Here is a 24,011-nt window from a genome sequence, read left to right on the forward strand (position 1 = left end):
ATAATAAGTAATTTGAACAGAAGGTAGTCTCTTGAATATCAGGTAGGAGGTATAAGAGAGTTGTACTAACCAGTCTTTCTGAAATGGTTTCATATAGTAGTGTTCCACTTAGTGTGGGTGTATGTGGTTTTAACTTTACATCTTATAAGGAAACCTTATATAACAACAGGAAATTGTTGAAATATAGTGAGTGTGCTTGCCATTTATGCAGAAAAAGAATTAGTGGCATTTTCATTAAAAAAAAAAAATGCTTGCTGTTAATTCATTTTGTTTGAAATAATTTGGAAGAAACAAAACCCAACAGAAATCCTGAGACTTTGGAAGAACTTTCTCATGACTAACCCAATCACTGCACAGTGTGCACCATGAAGAATATTGTTAAGAGGTAGCCTCTTTGCCTTTCTTTTTGTCCTAGCTTGACTGACTGCTATCCTTCCTCTAAGCCCAGACCTCGTTTGCATCTTAATTCCTTCTTCTTGTTTTAGTTGGTTGCCTTAGCCATCTATGATTCTCTTCTAATGCAAAGAACACTGAGCTGGCAACTGGAGATGGACGGTCTTAGCCTAGCTCCAACACCACTGGCTGTGCCGCTGTAAGTGCAAGTCTGGTCCCTCAACGTTTCTGCTCCCCACTTTCTTCATCAGTATAATGAGAGAATCATCTGTGAGACTGAAAGATGTTTAAAGCTTAGTGATCTTAAGTCTAGCTCTAGACTTCTAAGATGTTACAAACTGGTTGTCAAATTTACTGATTTTTCATGAATTTGGCATTTAATATGTACTTCCTTGTATCACTTCCTTCCCTCCTTTTCAAATGTGTTCTCTCTCAACCTAGATGATATGGCCAAGGAGGGCAAAGACTCCATGGTTAGTGTTTAATAATGCATATATTATTATATGAGTTTTTATTGACTGTGGAATGACTCTAATTGGTACTTATTCTCGGTTTAAATGATCAGAAGTAAATGGTCAAAATAACTTGGTAAATTTAGACAGCTATTTTAACTTTTTCCCTTTTCTGTCTTTTTAAGAGTATGCTTTTGATTAAAGTAGCCATGGTGGAAAGTCAGAAATGAACATTCTGTTTTTAGAAACTTTTAAAATAGCTGCTTTCTGCTAGAACTTTATCCTTATGAGACTTTTATGCACATATATTCATGGGCTCATATTTTGTGTATATGAAGAGTTTCAGGAAACTTCTTGCTTGCTTTCTGACAGTCTGTGTACCTCCATTGCTTAGTTCTTTGCACATTTTACTGGTTAGCTCTGTGTCTTGTGAAGAGAAAGACAAAACAGGAGCTTAAACTTCAAGTTAACAGAGATAAATGCTATAAAATAAATTGGTGGTTTTGAGTGACCTTTGGGGGGGGTGCCTGTGTCGTTTTAGTTTACCTGGGGTGCTTTATCATTCCTATCTCAATGTATGTTTTTAATTGTGGCTTTTAATTTGTGAAAATTTGAGTTTGAAGTATGACAAGCAGTAATGCTAAGAGGTATTTCTACCTCAACATTTAATCATTTTACTTTGATTATGGGATCATGCAGCAACACGCATTACTGACATTACTGACAAGCTGACTTAACTTTGGCTACAGTGACGTTGACGTTGCTGCTTTTTTCCTTCCTCCTCTTCTGTCTCCCTTTCCCCCTTCTTCCCTTTTTAAAACATTACAGAAAGGTCTGAGTGGCTCAGTTGGTTAAGCATCTGCCTTCTGCTCGGGTCATGATCCCAGGGTCCTGAGATCAAGCCCCGCATCAGGCTCCCTGCTCTGTGGGGGGACTGCTTCTCCTTCTCCCCCACTTGTGCTCTCTAGCTCTCTCTCTCTCTCTGCCTCTCCAGCTCTCTCTCTCTCTCTGTGCCTCTCCAATTAATAAATGAAATCTTTAAAAAAAAAAAATTACAGAAAGGTCTGTTTCTCTTTGACTACCATCCTTAGTCACAGCCTCTTCATCTTTATGGAGATGATGATGGAAATGTTGTGTGTCCTTATAGACAGACTTAAGTGTATTTACATTTATTTATATAAACCATATAACCTAGGGGTTTTTGTTCTAGGGGTTTGGTACCTTTCAGAAATGGTATCACACTCTTTTTCATTAGCAATGCATCTTGGAGAACTGTTCATTTTAAGAAAATACAGCTTGACCGCATTCTTTCTACCTGCTGCATAGTGTTTCATAATGTTGGCTGCACCGCGGTTTAGCCCTTCCCCTATCAGTGGACATTTATGTTTCTGATATTTTGGTTACAGACAATGCTGTGGTGAAGCATCTTTGTACATGCAGTTGAGTATTTCTCTGGGGTAAATACTGAGAAGGAATTCATGATGGCAGGCATATTCAAAATTATTATAGCTTATATGTATTATTATAACTCACTTACCAGTTTGCCCTCTATAACTTATACTTCTTCCAGCTGTGAGAGCAAAGACACCAACAAATGATTTTTAGAATATCAAGGCAAAACTTAGACATTTTTGCCAATCTGGTGAGAAAATATGGTGTTTTGTTTATTTTAATTTACATTTTCCTGAGAATAGGTTGAGCATTTTTTTTAATTTATTTATTTTAGAGAGTACATGTGCACATGCACAAGCTGGGGGAGGGGCAGAGAGGGAGAGGAAGAGAGAGAATCTCAAGCAGACTCCCTGCTGAGCATGGAGCCCCACGTCGATCCCACAACCCTGAGATCACAATCCCAGCTGAAACCAAGAGTCGGGCGCTCAACTGACTGAGCCACCCAGGGGCCCTGAGCATTTCTTTATGTGTATTGACCATTTGTATTTTCTTCCTGAGGACTGCATACATATAAATGATTACTTACAAGGTATCTAGTTTAAACTGCATATATAACAGTTTTTGGTAAATATTTCTTGGTAAATACTAGTAAAATATACATATAGAAAAGTACATAAGTCACAAATGTATAGCTCACTAAATTTTTGTAAAGTGAATACATCACATATAACCAGCACCCAAATCAAGAAACAGAGTATGACTAAAATTCTTGAAGCCCCCTCGTGTCCCTTCCAGTCATTCCTCTTGCTCTACACCTCCCAGATAACCATTAATATTACTTCTAATCTTATAAATTATTTTTTTCTGGGGCGCCTGGGTGGCTCAGTCGTTAAGCGTCTGCCTTCAGCTCAGGTCATGGTCCCAGGGTCCTGGGATCGAGCCCCGCATCAGGCGCTCTGCTCGGCGGGAAGCCTGCTTCTCCCTCTCCCACTCCCCCTGCTTGTGTTCCCTCTTTCGCTGTGTTTCTCTCCGTCAAATAAATAAAATCTTTAAAAAAAAAAATTATTTTTTCTGTTTTTGAACTTTAGACATATAGAATCATACAGTATATACTCTTTGCTTCTTTCTAGGTATTAACTTTTAAATACATTTTAAGTAAAAGAATTGCATCAGGATTTAGAGAACTGTGTTTGAGTATTTACACAGATAATTTCTTCTCACTAAACTTTAATAAGAGAAAATCGTGCCATTTTAACTAGATGTCCTTGTACAGTGCTAAGAACTCTCAGTGGACCCTCTCCCCACCAAAGGGAGTTAGCAGACTTGTTTACTGAAATCCATTTGATTGTTGAAAGTTTTTCTTGCTTCATTTTGGGTAGATCTAACTGAGGTTTGACCCCATTCTGCTCTTGAACTGTCTGTTGTGTTAATCAGAATTGGTAAACTGTGGTTTTATTTCATCTAACTAAATGATCTTAACTAGAATGCTTGCTTACCTTGTACCTTCTTCTAGTATCTGGGAGAGTATTATTGTCTTGGGCTGCTTTAGGAAGAATGAAGCTGTAGTTTGTCTCTTTCCTGTTATTGTCTGTATCCTTTTCCCAAACAGGTAAAGGTGCCAGAGCAAACTTTATACGTTATCCTTTCAGCTTCCTCTGCCTGCCTCATGAATGCTTAGGTGATACGGAAAGGTGTTTTACTTCTGTCTCTTCAGCTTATTTTTGTTAATTTGTGTCTTTTGGTAATTTGCTTGTTAAAGGAGTATACCTTTTTGTCTTCAGAGTGTCTTGAACATAAATTCGTAAATTTTCTAGTGATTTCTTGACACTATAGTAGACACTTTTTTTAAGTAAAATAAGTAAAGGTGAATAAGTTACCAATGGTGATAGTCTTTTAAATTTATTTTTAATTAGTAGTCTGCTTCCTAAAAGAATTTAAAGTGATTTACAATAAAAGACATACATGATAATACCAGTAAGAATAAAAAGATTATAAGAAGAGAAAGATAATAACAACACAAATCTTTGCTTCTAGAATTGAATGTTAAATTTAGCCATGAGCCTCTGTCTTTTGAGACTGGAAAAGAGAACAAATACGGTTCTCATTGGGGAATTGAGCAACAAACCATTTCATCAGGCAAGACAGATGTGTGTATGTTACTAAATTCTGAAAAATACAGAAATGTTCATCAGAATCAGGTCATGCAAATTAACAAGCATCCAGGGATTTAAAAATTTTGTTGGATTTAAAAGAAATTAATCAGCTCATACATATTTCACTTATGTTTATGAAAGAACTAAATCAGTGTGATTGTATCTGGGTGTGAAGTGTTTATTCATCTAGCTTGCAAGAGTAGTGCATAAAGAACATTATTCTAAATGTCATTGTTGGTGAACGTATAAGTAGCCACCATGCTTAAGAAATAGAATATTGTCAGTATTAGAAGTCTCCCGTGCTCTCCCCGTGACAACTATTATCCTTTTGTGTTAGTCATTATTTTTCTTTAAAATTTTGTCACCTGTGTATATATTCCTCAATATATATGTACATATGTGTGAATATATAGGTATATATGTATACGTATATATACATAACTTGAGAGCCCCCTGGTGAAAACTTGAGAAGTAAGCGTAATCTATCATTAGATGAAGGCTCCTAGAGGTGCAGAATCTCTGGGTCTGACCTGAGCATCCCAGAGCATTGACCAGATCCATTTCTGGGTAAGGTTGTGGGCAAATTCATGCATAATGAGTCCTGAAAAAACCACAGTCCACGGCTCACCACAGTCATGGCATCTGGCTGGACTCGGCAGGTACTGGCTCTCTGGTAGGAATATTTTTTGCTCCTAAGTTCTCCATGCCCTCCCTCTGTCTCTTAGGAGTAGGTCAAAGCAGAGTACTTAAAATAGATAAAATGAGTGTCATCAACTGGCCTGCAGGAATTTTATCAGAATGTGTTCAAGAAGCCAAGTGTAGATTAGAATCTGTGCCAAGGTTCATATGGGCATTCTGTCCTTGGCTCAAAAAGATAATTTGTTTAGGAGCGAGGAATTTGGTGATACAGCTTTCAAAGGGTCTTTCTTTTGAGTCACCCATCCCTAATTTGGACTGGACACCTTCTCTGTCTTGTGCATGATTATCATCCTAGGATCTTCCTTCATGATCATCTTGGAGATTCCCTTGACCTCTCACCTAGGTGGGATCTCTTCTTTCCCATATTTCATCTCCATCAGTCTTTATTTACTCCTGTGTTTTAGGAAGCCCATCTTCAAATAGTTTCTTGAAAAAAGATTATATGGGAGGTTATTTTGAGGTTCTGCATGTATGATGATGATGTTCTACTATCTTTACATTTAATTGATTGATGACCAGATGGAATAATTTTCTTGAGAATTTTGTAGGCATTGTTGTTTTTATCCTGCTTCTGGTATTACTGTTGAGATCTATTTCTACTGACAAGTCCAAAGCCAATCTAATTTTTGATCTTTTGTGACCTGTTTATATCCTCTAGAAGTTTTGTTAAAATGTCCTTTTGTCTCCTCTGTCCTGAAAGTGACAGTGCTGTGCCTTGGTGAGCATCTGTTTTCATCCATTATCCTAGCTTTCAGCAGGCCCCATTAATGTGGAATTTGGAGAAGTTTTTTGAATTATTTTCTTGCTGATTTCTTCAATTCCTCGCTTCTCTCTTTTTAGCACTCGTATGGTTTGCATATGGGACCTCCTGTCTTGGTCCTCTAATACTCTACTTCCCACCTCTTTATCTTCTTGACTTTTGGGGGGATTTCCTCAGCTTTATTTTCCAACTCTTGAGTGTTTAATTTTTGCTGAACATATTGCTATGTTGCCAACTTCCAATAGCTCGTTTATTCTCTGAATGTTTCCTTTCTTTGTTTTATTTAACAAAGAACATGTTTTTGTTTACTAGATGCAGTATTTGTCTTTCTGAAATGTTAGTTTTCTTCTTCTTGAATAGTTTCCCTCAAGTATACTTTTTTCTTAGTCTTTAATGTCATGTTAAAGGCTTTTCTCAGATGGCTCATTATCTGCTCACAATAAAAAATAGGGGACTTAAAAAGCCAATTAGGAGCTTGTATGTAAGTGAGGCTTCCATGAACTCTGGGCCTCACTGTAGGGTGATTTAGGTGGACCATTTATTAAGGAGCCCTCAGTGCTTCTGTATTTGATCTTTCTTCACAATCTGGTGAGATCCCCAGATCCACCAGATCTACTGACGCTCCAGTAGCCACTCACCACATCGAATGAATGGTTCCTCGGTTGAATTAGCCACATTTCAAGTGCACGATAGCCACATATAGCATGGCTATCATACTGGACAGCATGGCTACTGAACATTTCCATCACTGCAGGAAGTTTTATTGGAGAACGCTGGAGTAGGACTGAAATCTTGTTCCCAGCCACTGGAAAGCCCAGCGAGGAAAGACTAGGTCTCAGATTCGGGATTCTCTGTGTATGGTTACTTAATCCCACTGTATATCCCCTAGTCCAGAAGCCTAGTTTTACTTTCTTCAGGGTTAACTCTTTGTTACTTTTATTGTTCATTATTTACTTTTTGGCCTTTAAATCTTTCTGGTACCGGTTCCAAACTCTCCACTGCATTTTCTGGGAGTGCCCCTGGTTAGAGGTTCTTTATCTCACCTCTGTCAGTATGAACAGCGTTACGGAACCAAGTCCCTTATTTCTTTAGCTGGAAATACCGCTGATATTATTGCTACCTTACTTTTGAGGCTCTTGTTGGGATTATATGAGAATGTGAAGTGCCTATTTTAAGACACACTTGACATTATCAAAGTAGAGAGTAAGGTTCTTTTAAAATCTCAAATTTACAAATCCACTATGCATCTGACTTGCCCCACCACATGCTTATGAGGTAAGTAAAACAGAATAAAGGGCCACTGAGGTTAGGATACTGGACAGTTTGACCAGATAATTATTATTACCTAAATGATTTGTTTTTTTGACCCCAGCCTTGGAGTAATCAAATTTTGAGTTTCAGCAAAATTTTGGAGTATTTACATGTTAAGGACCTTTTAGTTGCTCATGAATAATTGAATCCGTAGGTGTTGAATATGTAACTACCACGAGCCTTCTGTAAAGTGCCTGGCAAATATTAGGTGCTCAAAAGGTAGGCCTTTGAGAATTTTCTCCAACCTCCCCATCTGTAAGCATCCAGGTTAAGTGATGTGGTCATGATCATCAGCTCTTGTGTTGTGGAGCTGGGTTGGATGCTCTTGGCTCATAGACTGCTCTGATACCAGCATCTGTCAATGCTAGGATTTTTGCCAACAAGTTCCATGTACCTGCCCATTTTAAAAAGAAGAGAAGCTCTTTGCTCTTAAGGTTTTTTAACAAAACCAATCCAGGGGCACCTGGGTGGCTCAGTCATTAAGCGTCTGCCTTCGGCTCAGGTCATGATCCCAGGGTCCTGGGATCAAGCCCCACATCGGGCTCCCTGCTCAGCAGAGAGCCTGCTTCTCCCTTTCCCTCTGCCTGCCGCTCTGCCTACTTGTGCTATCTCTCTGTCAAAAAAAAAAAAAAAAAAAAAAAAACCAATCCATTCACTCATTGCATTGATGCTTATATGCACCATTATCACTTATCCCAAAATAGGAGTCATAGGCCTTAGGTTTTTTCTTGGTGACATGTCAAAGGTGGTATTTTTGGCAGGCCTGGGTGTGTGTACTTTGTCCTAGGACCTGTGCTCTTGTGATTCTTGCAGCTCCCCACTGTGTACACTGTACCTCAGTAGTATCTGATGAGTTACAGTTCCCTGCTTAAGTGATGTTGTTTCAAATTTCTCTGACTCTGCATGTTCTGTTTTACTACCTGGAATTATCTTTCCCTTCCCCAACCTCACATCCTCCAAGTCTAGTGCATTTTTTAATCCCTTTTAGCAGAGTTCATCCTGCCTTACTTTGATCTATCCTTAACACACGCTGCCTGTTCCATTATATCCTCTATTGTAGCATGCAGCACATTGAATTAATTGCAGTTACTTCTTAGTATACATTTTAGACTATGGGAGCAATGCTAGTTAACATTTCAATTGTGAGGTGATTAAATAAGGACGTTTTATGAAGGAAAAGAGGTTTCCTTCCTGAGCAAGAAACTAAAGGCATCTGGTCTATGGATTTGTTTACCCATCTCCCCCCACCCCGTTTGGGGGTGCTTCCAGTTCTTGGCAGTTATGAATAATGCTGCTATGCTGCTATGAACAATGGTATACAGGTTTTTGTGTTGTCGGAAATTTTCATTTGTCCTGGATATTCAGTAGTAGGATTGTTGGGTTATCCGGTAAGCATACATAATACTTTGCCTTGCCACCAGCAGTATGTGTGAGTTCTTACTCTTCTGCATCCTCATCAGTACGTGCTATCACCAGGTTTTTGTTTTGTCTTTTTCAATATTAGCGATTCTAAATAAGTGTGTAGCTGTCATAATTGTTAACCATTTTGTCTGTGAAACCCGTGAGACTTGGAAGTAGGCAGAATGGAGCTGGATTAAATACAGAGCCAAGGAAGAGTTCCTGAGGAGGCAGTAGAATGGCTCAGATTTGCGAGAGCTTGGTATGTCTGTCATACTCACGGTCGTGTCCCCAAGTAACTAGCACAGGGCCTTGCGCACACAGGAATCTCTTTGTATGTTTATTGAGTCATTGAACAAATGATCAAGAGGTTAAGGAAAAGGCAGGAGCTTGATGGAAAAGTAATTTTAGATTAGACTTGGCCTGAGTAACCCCAGTATGTTCATGGGACACATCCTTTTATATCTGAGTCTTTGTTTACAAACACGTGGTTAGAAGCTGATTCGAGTCTCTGATTCCCAGCCCCTCAGTGGGAGGGAGGTGGCGTAATATCCTGGAAGGAAGTAGAAGGCAGAAAAAACTTGGTGCTACCAGCTGGTTATGGGGACTTAGGAAAGTAAGTCATCATAACTCTTCTGGTTCTTCGCTTGATCGATGTAAAATGAAAAGATTTTATTAGATGATATCAATATCTAAAAGAAAAAAATATAAAGGAGCTTAATCACATCAAATGAGAAATAGTTTAATAAGCGAGGAAAAAGCATGTCTGAGGCTTTGATGGATGTGTGCAGATAGAGTGTGAAGCCAAGCTCTTCAGGGAGTTTAGGGGTAGGTGTCTAGACAGCTAGCAAATGGCTCGAGGGCAGAAACAAACAGCAACAGAGGGTCCTTAGAGGGTTTCAGGCAGAGGAGCAGTGCTGCAGATTGTCTTTTTCTTTCTTTTTTTTTTTTTAAATTTTAAGATCTTATTTATTTATTTGACATAGAGAGAGAGACACAGCGAGAGAGGGAACACAAGCAGGGGGAGTGGGAGAGGGAGAAGCAGGCTTCCCGCGGAGCAGGGAGCCCGATGTGGGACTCGATCCCAGGACGCTGGGACCATGACCTGAGCCGAAGACAGACGCTTAACGACTGAGCCACCCAGGCGCCCCTGTCTTTTTCTTTTTCCTCTTTTAAAAAGCTTTCCTGTAAAGACTGGAGATAAGCTGCCTAAGTGTCTTCTTTCAGTGCAAAGAAGAGAGCTTGGGCCTCAGAAAGCGAGGCGGAGGGTGCGGAGGAACACATACCGTCCTGGGCCGGCCAAGTGTTCCACTTCTGCTCTTCAGTGGTCTTTCTCTCCGCCCTCACTTCGAAGTTCAGATTGTGAGTTTAGCAAAAAACCAGTCAGCATATATTCATTCTCTGTACTTGATAGGATTTTGTATACATACTCTCAAGTACTGGTAGAGATTTAAAAACCTGCTCCACACCCAGGTAAACTGGAATCTGTGTAAGGGATTTGACCTGTTTTATTGTTTGTCTGACATTTATTAAAGCACTTTGACATTTGAAATTTTGTTTCCTGTTCTGAATATTTAAAAAGAATCACAGCTCTTGATGCCTTGAATACCTTTTGTAATTTAAAAATTTTAAGGCCATTATTGTTTTCATAATTTTAATGATTCTAACAGTTTTATTATCCTGAGGCAACCCATATTTTTGCTCTTGTTTAGGTTATAAAATCAAATGTTTGATTATTCATTTTAAACTGTGTTTCCAACAGTTTATTTAAAAATGTCAATATTAAGCATTTCTGGTTATGAGGACCCTGAAAGTAATCTTTTGGCAAATAGTTTAGGAAAGTGAGGAATCTGACTTCTACTTAATCTTTCAGCTCATAAAGAAAAAGCCAGTTTAAGATGAGTTGCCCAAAGATACTACTTTCAGGTTTTAATGTGAAGAATTAACATATCTAGGTTTTTAAAAAAAATTTAGTGCACTCTAAAATTGCCAACACTTTTAGGCATAGTTACTCTTAGGAAGTTGTTCTGTAATTCTTGGTCCACTAAGTCTACTCTTTATAGTAGGATACAAAAAAAACCTCTGGAATATTTTAAGGTTTTGTGTTGGGTAACTTCTACAGGTTTATGTTAATACTAATAACCAGTTAAAAAAACAAAGCCTTCTTAAACGAGACAGCTTTTTTTTTAGGTTAGACATTTACTCTGAGAATATGGATTTCTAATGTACTGGAAGTTTGTTAGACCTGTAGGACATGTATGAGGGTTACCTTTATGGTATTCAAGCTCTTATATTCTTTATCTGAGGCTTTTCTGTAGCCCTGTAATGAAAGGTTATTTTATGCATTTTCAATTTGGGCAGATATATGTATAGTAACAAAATATATATATATATTTTATATCTTTCAGAATCATGGTGTCATGGAAAGGGATTTACTTTATACTCACTCTGTTTTGCGGAAGCTTTTTTGGAAGCATTTTTATGCTCGGCCCCTTTTTACCTTTGATGTTTGTAAGCCCATCTTGGTATCGCTGGATCAACAACCGCATTGTGGCAACCTGGCTCACACTGCCTGTGGTAAGTTACCTGCCTGATAAGGAGACTGGACCAAAGTGGCCCAGCTGACCAATTTTTATTTTGTTAGAGTCAGATTTAGTCAAATGTTAGAAGAAACCTATAAATCCTTTCTGGAGGAAATACAGGAACTAGAGAATTAAATATAATTCATGTCCTTGAAGTAAAATATCTTAAGAGCCATATTCCAAAATTACGAGTTTCTTTTATATTCCTCGTGAAGTTTATTTTCCTTCATCGAGGTGTACTTTGAAGAATTTTTACACCATTAATTTTGTGTTTCCATTTATTTTACAAGATAATGGCAAAAATTAAGATTGAGATAAACTGTTTTTTTGAACTCTTGATATTGATGTGATTGATTTAATTCTTCCCAGTAACCACAGAATTTAGGAATAAAGTGGTTTCCCATCTGTGAGCTAGAGTGACAGCATCTGTAAGGTAAAAGTATGTACAAAATGTGTGGTAGATTCTTGGAACAGACAGGTATTCTCTGCAAGGTCAGTGCATACAGCTCTGAGCACATCTCCCTGATTCTGAGCTGGCAACTGGCAACGTCCTGTAGGATTCCAGTCCAGCCCCGTCCCTCATCTGGACTAAAGCTGCTTTAGCCCTTCCATGTTGCTGCTAGTCAGTAATGCCTTCTCCAGAAATGGAGTGACACCCATGCACTGCCTTTACCTTGAATAGCTTATATTTCCTGAGACTGTTCTGTTCTTTCTTTTTCCTGAGCAACAGCTAGAACTTAATGTTACTGCGTTTATGGAGCAGTCATGGTGGGGGTGATGAGGATATACCTGACCAGGAAAACAAGGAGGGAGTCCTTGTCCTTCAGTTGCTGAAGGATCTTTTTCCACCTGTGTCTTTTGAACTGCGTTATGCTTTTCCCCTCAGGCAGCCCGCCCTTGTTATATCTGCAGAGAAGAAAGTACGCTAATGCTGTGGGGAGCTATTACAGTGCACCCTCTTCATATTTTAAAAAGGATTCCTCTGGTGACTAATTTTGAGAATTGCATTTGTCCTTTGTCAAAGGTTAATTTTTTAAAAAAATTATTCAGATAACTGTCTTATGAAATGTGATCACGTTAAACTAAAAGTAGTCCCGTCTCTCCGTCTGTCCCTCCCTTCTCTCCTCTCCCCCCTTTCTTTTCTGTTTTTGCACTTAAATCTGTAAGCACAAAGAAAGGGACTATAGCATAACTGGTAGATGATAAATAACTATAACTGGTATGGTTGCATATTTAATCCAGATTACGGAGAAGAATTATAAGATTTTGTTAAAGGGTAATGATGGTCATAGCTGTTAAGCACTTATGTGGCAGATACTGTGCTAATAAGTACTTTAGGATGCCTTCCTTCCAGGCACTACCATTATCCCCAATTTACAGAAGTAGTAGAAGCTTTGAGAAATTAAATAATTTGCTGGAGGTCACATGCATAAGCAAATTATTTAAGTAGAGCTGAGATTAAACTCACTTTGCTGCCATTAGAGCCTTAGGTGATAGGAAAACCTTGAAGGATTGGTCAGGGTCACATGGCACTTTAACTTCCAGTGGTAAGAAGTTCACTGGGACCTTATGATTGTTTCAAAAGAAGGAGGTTTGGAGTTCTTTCAAGCCAAGGAATGCCTGGAGGGAAAAAAATTTGAGAAACTGATAACTACTAATAAAATCAGTCTCAGTGGCATGATGATTTCTCACAAGTCACCAGGTTCACTGACCCTCTCTTCTGCTACCTCTATTTAAAATACCGTACTTTCAAGTTCTAGAATTTATATTGGGTTCTTTGTTGGTTTCATTATGTTCTGAGCTTCCTCATCTGTTTTTTTCCTGTAGGAAGTACTTTGTATTGAATATTTGTAATATTCTTACATTATCAGTATGGATCTTCCTTATACATTTATGCAAAAATTCTTTTTCCTTTCATAATAGAAGGAAGGATTTTTTGGTAAGTTAACTGTTGTTTATGGCAAAAGTAAGCAGCAGGGTCCTGGAACATTCATCCAGCAACTATTTATTAAGTGTCCACCGTGTGCCAAGCATATTGCTAGAAGGTAATGACGAACAGGACAGATAGGACTTCTGGCCTCGGGGAGGTAATAGTGTTCTGCCTAAGCTATCTTGCCTACTTGTAGATATGCACCAGCTTGACTAGTTTCTGTCTTTCATTCGCCTGAGAGACTGCCTCCTTTGTTAGAGGACAGAAGGTGACTTCTCAGACCATGAAGTTTTTAGAGGTACATTTTTAAATTAGCTTTAAGGATATGAAGTCCATTGTTTCATTGCAGTCTTCAAACAGACCATTTAATATGGAATATTTGTTTTGTGGTGTTATTTACAAAATGAGTATTTTTCCATAAAATATCATACTTAAATAAGCACAATAATGCCCAGTTCACATAAGGTTAACAGTCAAAAGTAGATATTTCTAAAAAGTCCTCTACAAGCTATCTAAATGTTAACTAATTCTATTTATAGTCATTATAAAACCCAGAGACATTTCATTTAGAAAACTTTTAACTTTTTTCAAGTCAATTACATAACTTTTTTAAGATTTATAAGGAAATCGGAGTGAGCCATTCCAGATTCAGCATTGTGTATCTGATTCTAAGGCAGACATTTGGAGGTAAATGATTTTTTGGTAGTAATCATACATGGTTTTACATTTCATTTAATGTCTTAAATTTTCCAGTGTATAATCTTTTGAATATGAATCACATTTTTGGCTACTTCTCTCTACCGAAACCTGAAGGGTTTTGAAAATTTTCTTGTAGTTACTACATTGGTAGGAATCATTGCAGTTGCAAAGCTTTAGTGTCCACGATCAATCTATTTTCCTTGGAGAGCCAATATAAGTAGAGTGCTTATTGGTACAGACATTTGGTTTCACTATTGGTCTTACCACTTTCTAGTCGTTTGAACTTGGCGGAGCTACTTAGCCTCCCTAAACTTCTGTTTTCATTTGAAAAATGGGGGTTCTAATACTACCTGCTTACCTCAGACAGTTAGTTATTCTGACGACTAAATGAGGTAGTGAATATAGCCTTTTCAGAAGTAGCTCTGCTCCCTGATGTCATTCAGGGACTCAGATTCCTTCCACCCAGCCTGGCATAATACTCTTTTATATGGTCAGGACTGGTCACTACCACTTTTTTGCCCCACTCTGCAGGAAGTGGGTCTGGGAGGAAGTCCAGAGCAAGTGCTTTCCTTTAAATCAGTGAATTACAAATAGCACCAATCTCTCTTGCTCACCGTGTTGGAGGGAACAGCGAACGGCTGTAATAACATCTGGGAAATATGGTCTTTGGGCAGCTAGGTACATAACTAAAATCTTTTACTCTGGAGGAAATGCTGGACTTCACTCGACAAATTCTGCCATAGCTGCTTCTGCTATTACTCTTAGTACTGTTACTATCACACAGCATTACACCATACACTATGGTACAAGTCTTTATACAACTCCAATTACATGCACTAGGGTGGATGAGGGAAGAGTGGAAAGATAAGAATGCCGTTTTTTTGTTTGTTTTTTTAAATTTAGGGTTGCCCCCACCTCCACTGAAAGTGAGAGGATGTGAGGGGTGCTGTACTATAATTCTTGTGTTTCAAATAGCATGTAGACCAGTCCCTTCATCTGATGGTCAGCTGGAGAAAGCTGTTGCAAGTCTTCAGAAAAAACTGGCTTTATTTAGTGTACTGGTCTCCCTGAGGTACCTTTCTGAGAGATTTTCAAGGGTTAAGTTTCAGCTATTCCTGACTTTTGCTTTATTACCTGAGTTCAGAACATAATACACACGCAAAATTCAACCACCACTGTAGTATTAAATTAGTGTGTATTTGAAAAAACTTCTATTACCTGTTTAACTCACTGCCTTGATTCTGAGTAAGGGCATCTCAAGCAGAGTCTTTCAGCTAAGAAATTTATAGAAGTTGAATGCCTTATAACTAGGTTACAAAAAATTGTCAGGGTGTCTTTTATGACCTTTTATTTCACACTTTTACAGGGTGCTAAAGGAGTTTTAATTAGAAGCAAATAATTTTTTTTTTACTCACTGAGAATTTAGTCTTTGCTATGCACGTACTTTATTTTAAGCAATCCCAAACAGTTAAAAAAATGTTCACTAATAATAGATTAGGTAAATGCACTTAAGTTATTGCTTCACAGAAATAATCATAACGATCTCTTTTGTAAGCATCTCGTGTGCATTAAAATTATTTCATTGGCAAGATTTTTCTTCTCTCACCATTTTTAAGCAGCACATTTTTTTTGTGTTAAATGCAGTACCACAGTAAAATCTTCTAGAATCTTAGAGGTCGCCTAGTCTAACCTATCTGTGTAAGAATTCCTTCCAGAACAGTCTGCAGAGTGACCAGTCTCTCTTGGTACATACCTACAGTGGGGAGTGTAGGTCTTTATTCATTTCATTTTAGGGCAGTTCTGTTCAGCATAATCAATATTGTCAAGGTCAGACTTTGCATGTGCCCAGTGCACTTTTTGCGTCTCAAAATTCGGATTCTTTCCAACAGTCCAATTGTTATTTAATAACCTGGGATTATGAAAATTATTTGGAGTTCTGTCCTTTCACCCTAAGTCATGACTCAGGAATTGAGAGATCATTTGCTAACTCCCCACCTAGGACACAAGTCTCTTCCACAGCCTGCTGATTCCAGTCCAATCCTAGAACAAAACAGGTGTTCAGAGTATAATTTCTGCCTAGACTGCTGCTAAGAGAAGGGGTACCGTGTTTGATGAATGACTTGGGAATTCAGCGCCTTAAATAGCTAAGGATTTGAGGAGCTGGGCCTAAGTGGAGTGGAGATGGGGAGCGCCAGAGAGTTGATTTTACCTCAGACTAAATATTCATTGGAATGATAAATGAGAGCTTGGGGCATGATGTCAAAACTGATTCTCTGTGATCATGATGGGGAACCTCTCATCTTTGTGTTTTCAGACACGGTGGGACACTTGGAGGTAGTGATTAGTGGTCTATATAAGATCCTCAGAAATTGCTTCTGTAAAGCATTATTAAATTTTATAAGATTAGTTTTTCTTCTATACTAGTTTATGTTCTAGACTAGAAAAAAAGACACTATTCTCACATTTTTTCTATAACAGCTTTTAATGTTTAATCAGTTTTAATCTGATTATTTGAATTCTGCAGTTTAGAGACGTTACAACCTTATCTCTGTGTAGTAAATATTTGTAGTTCTGCCTTTGCAGGAGCTATAAATAACATTGACTAGATAGGTCTTGTCTGGTATTACAAATGATTAATGTGAGTTTGAGATTTAGGCTGTCCAAAAGGTTATATATAACTTTCAGGCACATTCTGATGAAGTGCTGGATGGCAAGGGAGAGAATGCCATACGATATGCTTCTGGACAAACAGTCTGGATTTATTTTGACATTTGGGACCCACAGGATACACGTATTAGAAATTGCACTTGAAAGGTGAAGGTTAAGGTTTGGGATTTATAGGCTTTAAGATTTTTAACTCTTTTCTGTGGTACAACGCACAATTAGCAGTCAAATTCATCTTTCTACTAAGGGAAGGGCATTGTGCATTTCAGTTCTTTGTAAAAACTGTATCATTTGGAAAGCAGAGTGGGCGGATCCAAATTAATAAGCCATAGATGGTGACTTCACACTTGTCTTCTGGGCTGAGATAGATACGTAATTCAGTGATTCATTTTGGGAGGTGATGGTCCTATATACTTAGAGACATTTCCTGCTGTGGGTCCAAGCCTAGAGGACTCTGCCATGATCCTCTCCATCAGGAAGTCTTTCTACATAGAGACTTGGCTTCCCAAGACTTTGGAGTGGGGGTTATAATTGAGTGGTTATGGACCCTTTTGAAAATCTGATGAAAACTGCAGGCATTGAGCAAAGTACCTGTGTATACATTTTCAAGAGGTGTTCGTATTTATTTACCCCTTGAAGGCCATCCTTCTAGGACTTGATGTTAGGTTAAACACTCATGCCCTAAAGTGAATCTCAGCTCTGGGATCTGTGGGATATCTGTTTTACTCTGTTAAGATGTTAACACTCTGATTCCATAATTCTTTGGACATAAAACATTCCTGACTTTTCCTTAGCTAATATTCCTTTTAACCTTTTTTTTTCTTGGTCCACTCATCTGTGTCATATGTATCCAAAGTTAGTAAAACATAAATGCACACTTTAAAATGATCTATTAAAGTGTAACTATCAAACAGGTCAAGAACTAGAGTATCAGAAGGTAGGTGGTTTGCTGGAGGGCTGAGAAGTTACAACCATCTCGTAAGATAGTCATTTCCTTGCTGTTCTTTATAATTTTACATATGACACTTCTTGTTTGTTTTGCTTCTCTCAGCATTATGCTTGTTGTGTGCCATCCGTGGTGTTGTAGATGCCTGTAGTTCATTTACTTTCATTGTTGCTTCATATTCCATTATACGGCTCTACACTTCTATATGTCTTTTCTCTGCCTTGGACCAGTTTTCTCTCTGTTAATAGGGAAGTCATATTTTAACTAGTAAATTTTTTACCTAAAAATTATTTGCAGTTTAAATAAGGGATTGAAATCAATAATTAAGTTTTCTTATCTTCTGTTTTTTTTTCCTCCACAAAACCAGTCTGTAATATATTATATGCCTGGTTATCAGAAAAGTTCATTAAACAAATTCAACAAATACTTGAGCATCTTCTACGTAGAAGATGCCAGGCTGCAGAACTTTATAAACATATAGTTATTTTATTCTTTATATATTGTTATGCAGATATGTATATGTGTTTAAAAAGATCATAATACAGAAAGGTATAAAATGAAAATTTTGACTTTCTGTTCCCTCAGCTCTATACCCAGTGTTAATTATCCTTTCTAGAAAGTAATAATCTTATATATCTATAACCTTAAAAAGCATGTCTTTTACACTTTTTAACTTAATATATCCTGAAGATTTCAGTGAAAGTTAGCATTTAATTAGGAAACTGTCAGAAACCTAAATTAATAAAACTAAAAATAGAAACAGGGCCTTTGTATTCTCATTCTTCCAGATTTATTATAGAAGCAATAATCTTGAGAAACACTATGCCTTTGACTTATTAGAAGTCCGATTTATTTACAGGATATGATAAAATTTACCTATGGGAAACCATATTTTCAATTGTTACATGTCTGTATTATTTATTCCTTAGGCATTGCTGGAGACCATGTTTGGTATAAAAGTGATTATAACAGGTGATGCGTTTGTTCCTGGGGAAAGAAGTGTCATTATCATGAATCATCGGACAAGAATGGACTGGCTGTTCCTGTGGAACTGTCTGATGAGATATAGCTACCTCAGATTGGAGAAAATTTGCCTCAAAGCTAGTCTCAAAAGTGTTCCTGGATTTGGTAGGTTATTCACAAATTATTTTAAGTTGTTCATTCATTTAATATGTTACTCCCAGACCCCCACCCTAAAACTACAGAATAACTTGTTAAACTCCACTTAAGTATTAAAGTCATTCCCATTTTTTTCTCACTAGCCTAAAAACATGGATCCAACAGATTATTTTAATTTTTGAAATATTTAATGTTGAGAAAATAAGCTCTTCTCAAGATAAGGGTCCCAGAGAGACCAACACTTTGAAGAATGTGAATTAATAGTTCAGTAACTTTTTATTGTATGTTATGCTTGTGGTAATTCAGGCCAGAAAAAAATGAACTGATTCATTCACATTCATCTAACAAATATTAATTGGATACTACTAGTTGCTGGTATTTTCTGAACTTTCCTAATCCATAGCTTTTTTTTTTTTTTTTTTTTTTAAGAATTCCTAGCAGTGCAACATGTCGTATGGTAGACAAGTAGGGATATTTCAGCATTGCATGTTACAACTTAATCTTCCTCCACTTAATGTGAAATGGGGTGGGGAGCAGACTACATATGTATTAAACCAGCTATTCACATACGGGTATATGAAAACTCCCTGACAGCTTTATCTATTACATCTCTACTTCTGTGACATCTCTACTTCTGTGGTTTCCAATGTAACATTGATTATTTGAATTCTTTGCTTTCTAAACTATGCCCTTATCAGTGTACTGAAATGGTTGAGGATTTGTGAGGGCAAAAAGGTAGGTGTTTTCCTCAGGATGGACTAGTTAGGAGGTTTATACTCTTGGGACACTCCCGATTTCTTAGGCAACTTCCTTTAGGGTTAACATCCCCATAAAACTAGCATGAAACTGCAAGGCATTTTATGACCTAGCCTCAGAATTCATATAGTGTCACATCTGCAATACATTACTGGCAAAGGCAGTCACTATCTTCAAAGATTCTAGGGGAGAGCAGAGAGAAATGTCGAAGACCTTACCAGTATTTCCAAAACTGCCACTTCCCTTAAAAGGACTGATGAAGAAAGAAAAGAGAAGACCCATGTTACCAGTAGCAAGAATAACGTCTTGTTTGTTCTTGATTCTACATAAAATATAGGAACAGAATATTAAAACCTTATGCAGATGAGTTTGAAAATTTATATGAAATCAGGAAGTTACATACAGAAAAATACAACTGACAATTTTGTCAACAGTGACAAAAAATTTAAGCAGTCTTGTATCTAATAGAGATTAAATCCATAATTAAAAGTCTTCTTAACAAAGGTTTTTGGACCTTTGTCCAAACAACAGCAGCCTGATTTTTCTCAGACTTAAAAAAAGAACAGAGTGTATCACTCATCTCTTCAGAATGACTAGGAAACAATACCATAACCTTCTAATTGCCTTAACTAGAGAAATAAATTCTAAAGGCTTAAGAGTAGAGGGGCATGAACAACTAAGAAATAGCACAAGCAAAAGCATCCTCAAAAAGAAAAAGCCTAATACTAAGTTCCAGAATACTGAACACAGGTCAGGACATACTGGTTCACAGCACATGCTATACGGAAATGATTATAGAAAGAGAGTGTGACCTGAAGATGCAGCCTCAGAGAAGCATTGCTTTTGAAGGAGAATCAGATACAAAGAGAAGAGTTAGCTCCCCATAGAGGTGTGGCAGTGAGGAAAACAAGGAAATTAAAGATCCTGCAGGAAGAAAAAGAGGGGCAAAAAATAATAGCCTTTCCTCATTCCTCCCCCAATAAACGTATAAAAAACTGCCATAAAATAATTGTATATCTATAAAAGAAATCTCTTAAGTGAAGGGCAGAACTGAAAAATCCAAAACCTACACTGTAACACGACACTCTTCAACTGAATGAAATGTCATCAAATAAACATTTGGGAGTATGGGGGCAAAAAACCACTTTGAGAAATACAAAGAACAATAATGGTCAAGAAGACAAGAAAAAAATATAAGGGGAATGGATTGAATTAAAAAAAAAAAAAAGGACAAGAGGGCAAAATCCTACCAGAAATGTATAGGAAAACAGAATTAAAATGAGGAAAAAAAATATCCGAAAGTAGTTGAAATGGAAGGTAGTCAAAGGAGGTCTGACATATATATAATTAGAGCCCCTAAAGAAGACAATTGGACATATAACCCAAGAAAACATTTTGGGCATAAATGAGGACATGAGAGGCACTTCCAGGATGACAGCATGAGTAGCTCCACAGACCAGCTGCCCAGTGAAATGGTGAAAATTCTAAAACAAGTCATTGGAAATTCAAGAAAGTTTACCAAGATTTGTTAAGAACAATGAGAATCTGTGGCATTTGAAACAACACATTTTCTTTTCCTTCTACCCCCCAGTTTAGTCAGACAGAAACTTCACTCCAGACTGACACAGCCAAAAAAAACAGGCCTCCCTCCCTCCTTCTCTGGCTCCTCATTGGATGGCTTTCTTCCACAAGTCCTGACTATCTTCACTGGAATAACTTCATATTGATTATACAATGACTGGGCTCTGTGGTTTTCAAGAAAGCAAATTAAGCTAGAAGTCTGTGGTAAAATAAAAATTTTACATCTGTATATGAAGGAACAATGAATTTGAAGTACAAGAAAAGTGGTTGCATTATCACTTAATGCCAAAGTTTTATTTCCATTTAATATAGTACATAACATATTTAAAGCCTGCATTCTCCAGTTAGGTATTACTTTGACTCGAACCTAAATACAGAATATTTATCTCCTATTGTGAAATTAACTTTAGAGCAGACATGTTTAGGCAGGATCTAGGAACCATTAAATTTTCTCTTTTAATGTCGTATATACTATTTAACAGGCTTGGCGGGTCCACATTTATTTAAGAGCTTATATAAAAACTATGTAAACAAAAAATGAACATGATGAGCATGTGTGGGTCATGCTACAGCAAAGGGGGGAGGAGTCAATATGTAGAGCTTTAGAATGTGTTCTAACTTAAGTTGCTACTAACTTAAAATAAGACTACTTACATTTGTAACAATCTATGTAAGTCTCATGGTAACTACAAAGCAAAACCTTGTAGTTAGATACACAAAAGAGAGAAAGGAATTAGAGCATACCAGTGCAGAAAATCATCAAATCACAAAGGAAAAGAACCAGAGAAGAAGAGAGGAACAAAGGAACTATAAAATAGCCAGAAAACAATGAACACTATGGCAATAAGTGCATGCCTATTAATATTCACATTAAATGTGAATGGACTGAATTCTCAATGAAAAGACAGTGACTGACAAGACCCATCTATATGCTGCCTATAATACCTCACCTCAGATGTAAGAGTACACACGGACTGAAAGTGAAGGGATGGAAAAGATGCACATGGAAACCTAAAGAAAGCTAGATAAAGACTAATTAAGAGACAAGGTCATTATATAATGATAAAGGGGTCAATCCAATAAGAAGATAGCAGTACAGTAATAATACGGGACTTTAAAACCCACTTTTATCAATGGATAGATCATCCAGACAGAAAAATCAATAAGGAAACATTGGCATTAAAATGACATAGACCAGACGGACTTTACAGACCTATACGGAACATTTCATCCAAATTCAACAGAATACACATTCTTTTCAAGTAACACATGGAAACATTCTGTAGGATATGTCAATTGTTAGGCCACAAAACAAGTTTTTGTTTTGTTTTGGTTTGGTTTTTAGTTTTTATTTAAATTCCAGTTAGTCGGGGTGGGAGAAAAGGTGGCAGAGGAATAGGGGACCCTGTTCCATCTGGTCTCTGGAATTGAGCTGGATATCTACCAGACCACTCTGAGCACCCATGAAATCGCCTGAAATGTAAGAAAATAGATCTGGATCTTTAACAAACAGAGTATCTCAGGCGGTTGGTTTCGAGGTATGAAGCGGGGAGCCATGATTCCGTGGGCAGATATCAGAGGATAAACAGCAGCGGGAGGGAGCCTGGCTTTGGGGATACTACACCTCTGGTGAGCGACAGCTTTGCGTGCTGGGGACGGGGCACAGACTCCCAGACCGGTAGTGGAGGGGAAAGGACTTTAGGGCAACCCCCAGGACGGAAACCCGGAGTGGTAGGGTCGTGCGTGCGAACTGGAAGCAGCTGGCGGTTTTAGAAGCACAAAGGGCAGAGATGTGCCCCGACCGGGGCAGGACTGGGGCCGCTGCGGAGGGGCGCACTACCCAGGACGCTGCAGTTTATAGCAGCATGGACAGAAATGGAGATAGTGTGGCCTGGAGAGCTCACTGAAGAACAGACTGCAATCTCTCTGCTCTGAGGCAGAGGGTTGGAAACAGTCTCTTCTGCTCTGACTCTCGGAAGAGACGCGGAAAGCCGCCAGAGAACAAAAGCCCTAAAAAACTGGTTCCCACTGAGCCCATCCCCCTCCACAGGGGGCAGGGCAACTCTGCCCAAACAGGGTTGCCTGAGCAACAGCGCCGCAGGCCCCTCCCACAGAAGACAGGCTGGGAGAACAAGAGGTCAGCAACCCTAAGGTCCCTAAAAACAGGTACATCTTGCTTGGGTTCTGGTCAATAATTTGGACTCTATACATGCCCTCAACCACCCATCAACAGAATGACTAGGAGGAGGAACCCCCAAAACAGAGAAGACTCAAAGATTATGACTTCTGCAGCAGATTTACAAATGGATGCAGATATAACCAAGATGTCGGAAATGGAATTCAGGCTAGCAATTGTAAAGACAATAGCTAGAATGGAGAAATCAATTAATGGCAACATAGAGTCTCTAAGGGCAGAAATGAAAGGTGAATTGGCAGAACTTAAAAATGCTATCAATGAGATCCAGTCCAATCTAGATAATCTAACAGCTAGGGTAACTGAGGCAGAGGAACGAATAAGTGACTTGGAAGACAATTTAATAGATAAAAAGGGAAAAGAGGAGGCCAGGGAAAAACAACTCAGAATCCATGAAAATAGAATCAGAGAAATAAGTGACACCATGAAGCATTCCAATGTCAGAATTATTGGAATCCCGGAGGGAGTGGAGAGAGAGGACTAGAGGATATATTTGAGCAAATTATAGCTGAGAACTTCCCTAATCTGGGGAATGAAACAAACATTTTGTGTCGTAGAGGCAGAGAGGACCCCTCCCAAGATCAAGGAAAACAGGCCAACACCCCAGCATGTAATAGTAAAACTCACAAATCTTAGAACCAAGGAAACCATCTTAAGGGCCGTTAGGGGGAAGAGATTCCTTACATACAGAGGGAGGAACATCAGAATAATCTCAGACCTATCCACAGAGACCTGGTAAGCCAGAAAGGCCTGGCAAGACATATTCAGGGTACTAAACGAGAAGAACATGCAACCAAGAATACTTTATCCAGCAAGGCTGTCATTTAGAATGGATGGAGAGATGCAGGGCTTCCAAGACCAGTTTCAGCAGAAACTGAAAGAATATGTGACCACTAAGCCGGCCCTGCAAGAAATATTAAGGGGGGTCCTATAAAAGGAGAATGACCCCAAGAGTAATATACAACAGAAATTTACAGAGACA

General features: G+C 38.2%; 1 protein-coding gene across 2 annotated transcripts in view; it reads left to right on the plus strand.

Annotated features, from left to right (window-relative positions):
• Window positions 1-24,011, plus strand: part of LCLAT1 (lysocardiolipin acyltransferase 1) — a 191,984-nt gene that overhangs the window by 55,471 nt on the left and 112,502 nt on the right. For both annotated transcript variants that reach the window (XM_036119140.2, XM_036119141.2), the window contains exons 2-3: window positions 10,967-11,135; window positions 18,309-18,507. In XM_036119140.2, the coding sequence (XP_035975033.1) occupies window positions 10,971-11,135; window positions 18,309-18,507 (364 nt within the window). In that variant the 5' untranslated portion in view covers window positions 10,967-10,970. The remainder of the gene's footprint in view (window positions 1-10,966; window positions 11,136-18,308; window positions 18,508-24,011) is intronic.

This window comes from Halichoerus grypus, chromosome 10 (assembly GCF_964656455.1).
Source record: "Halichoerus grypus chromosome 10, mHalGry1.hap1.1, whole genome shotgun sequence".
In the NCBI taxonomy this organism is placed as follows: domain Eukaryota; kingdom Metazoa; phylum Chordata; class Mammalia; order Carnivora; family Phocidae; genus Halichoerus; species Halichoerus grypus.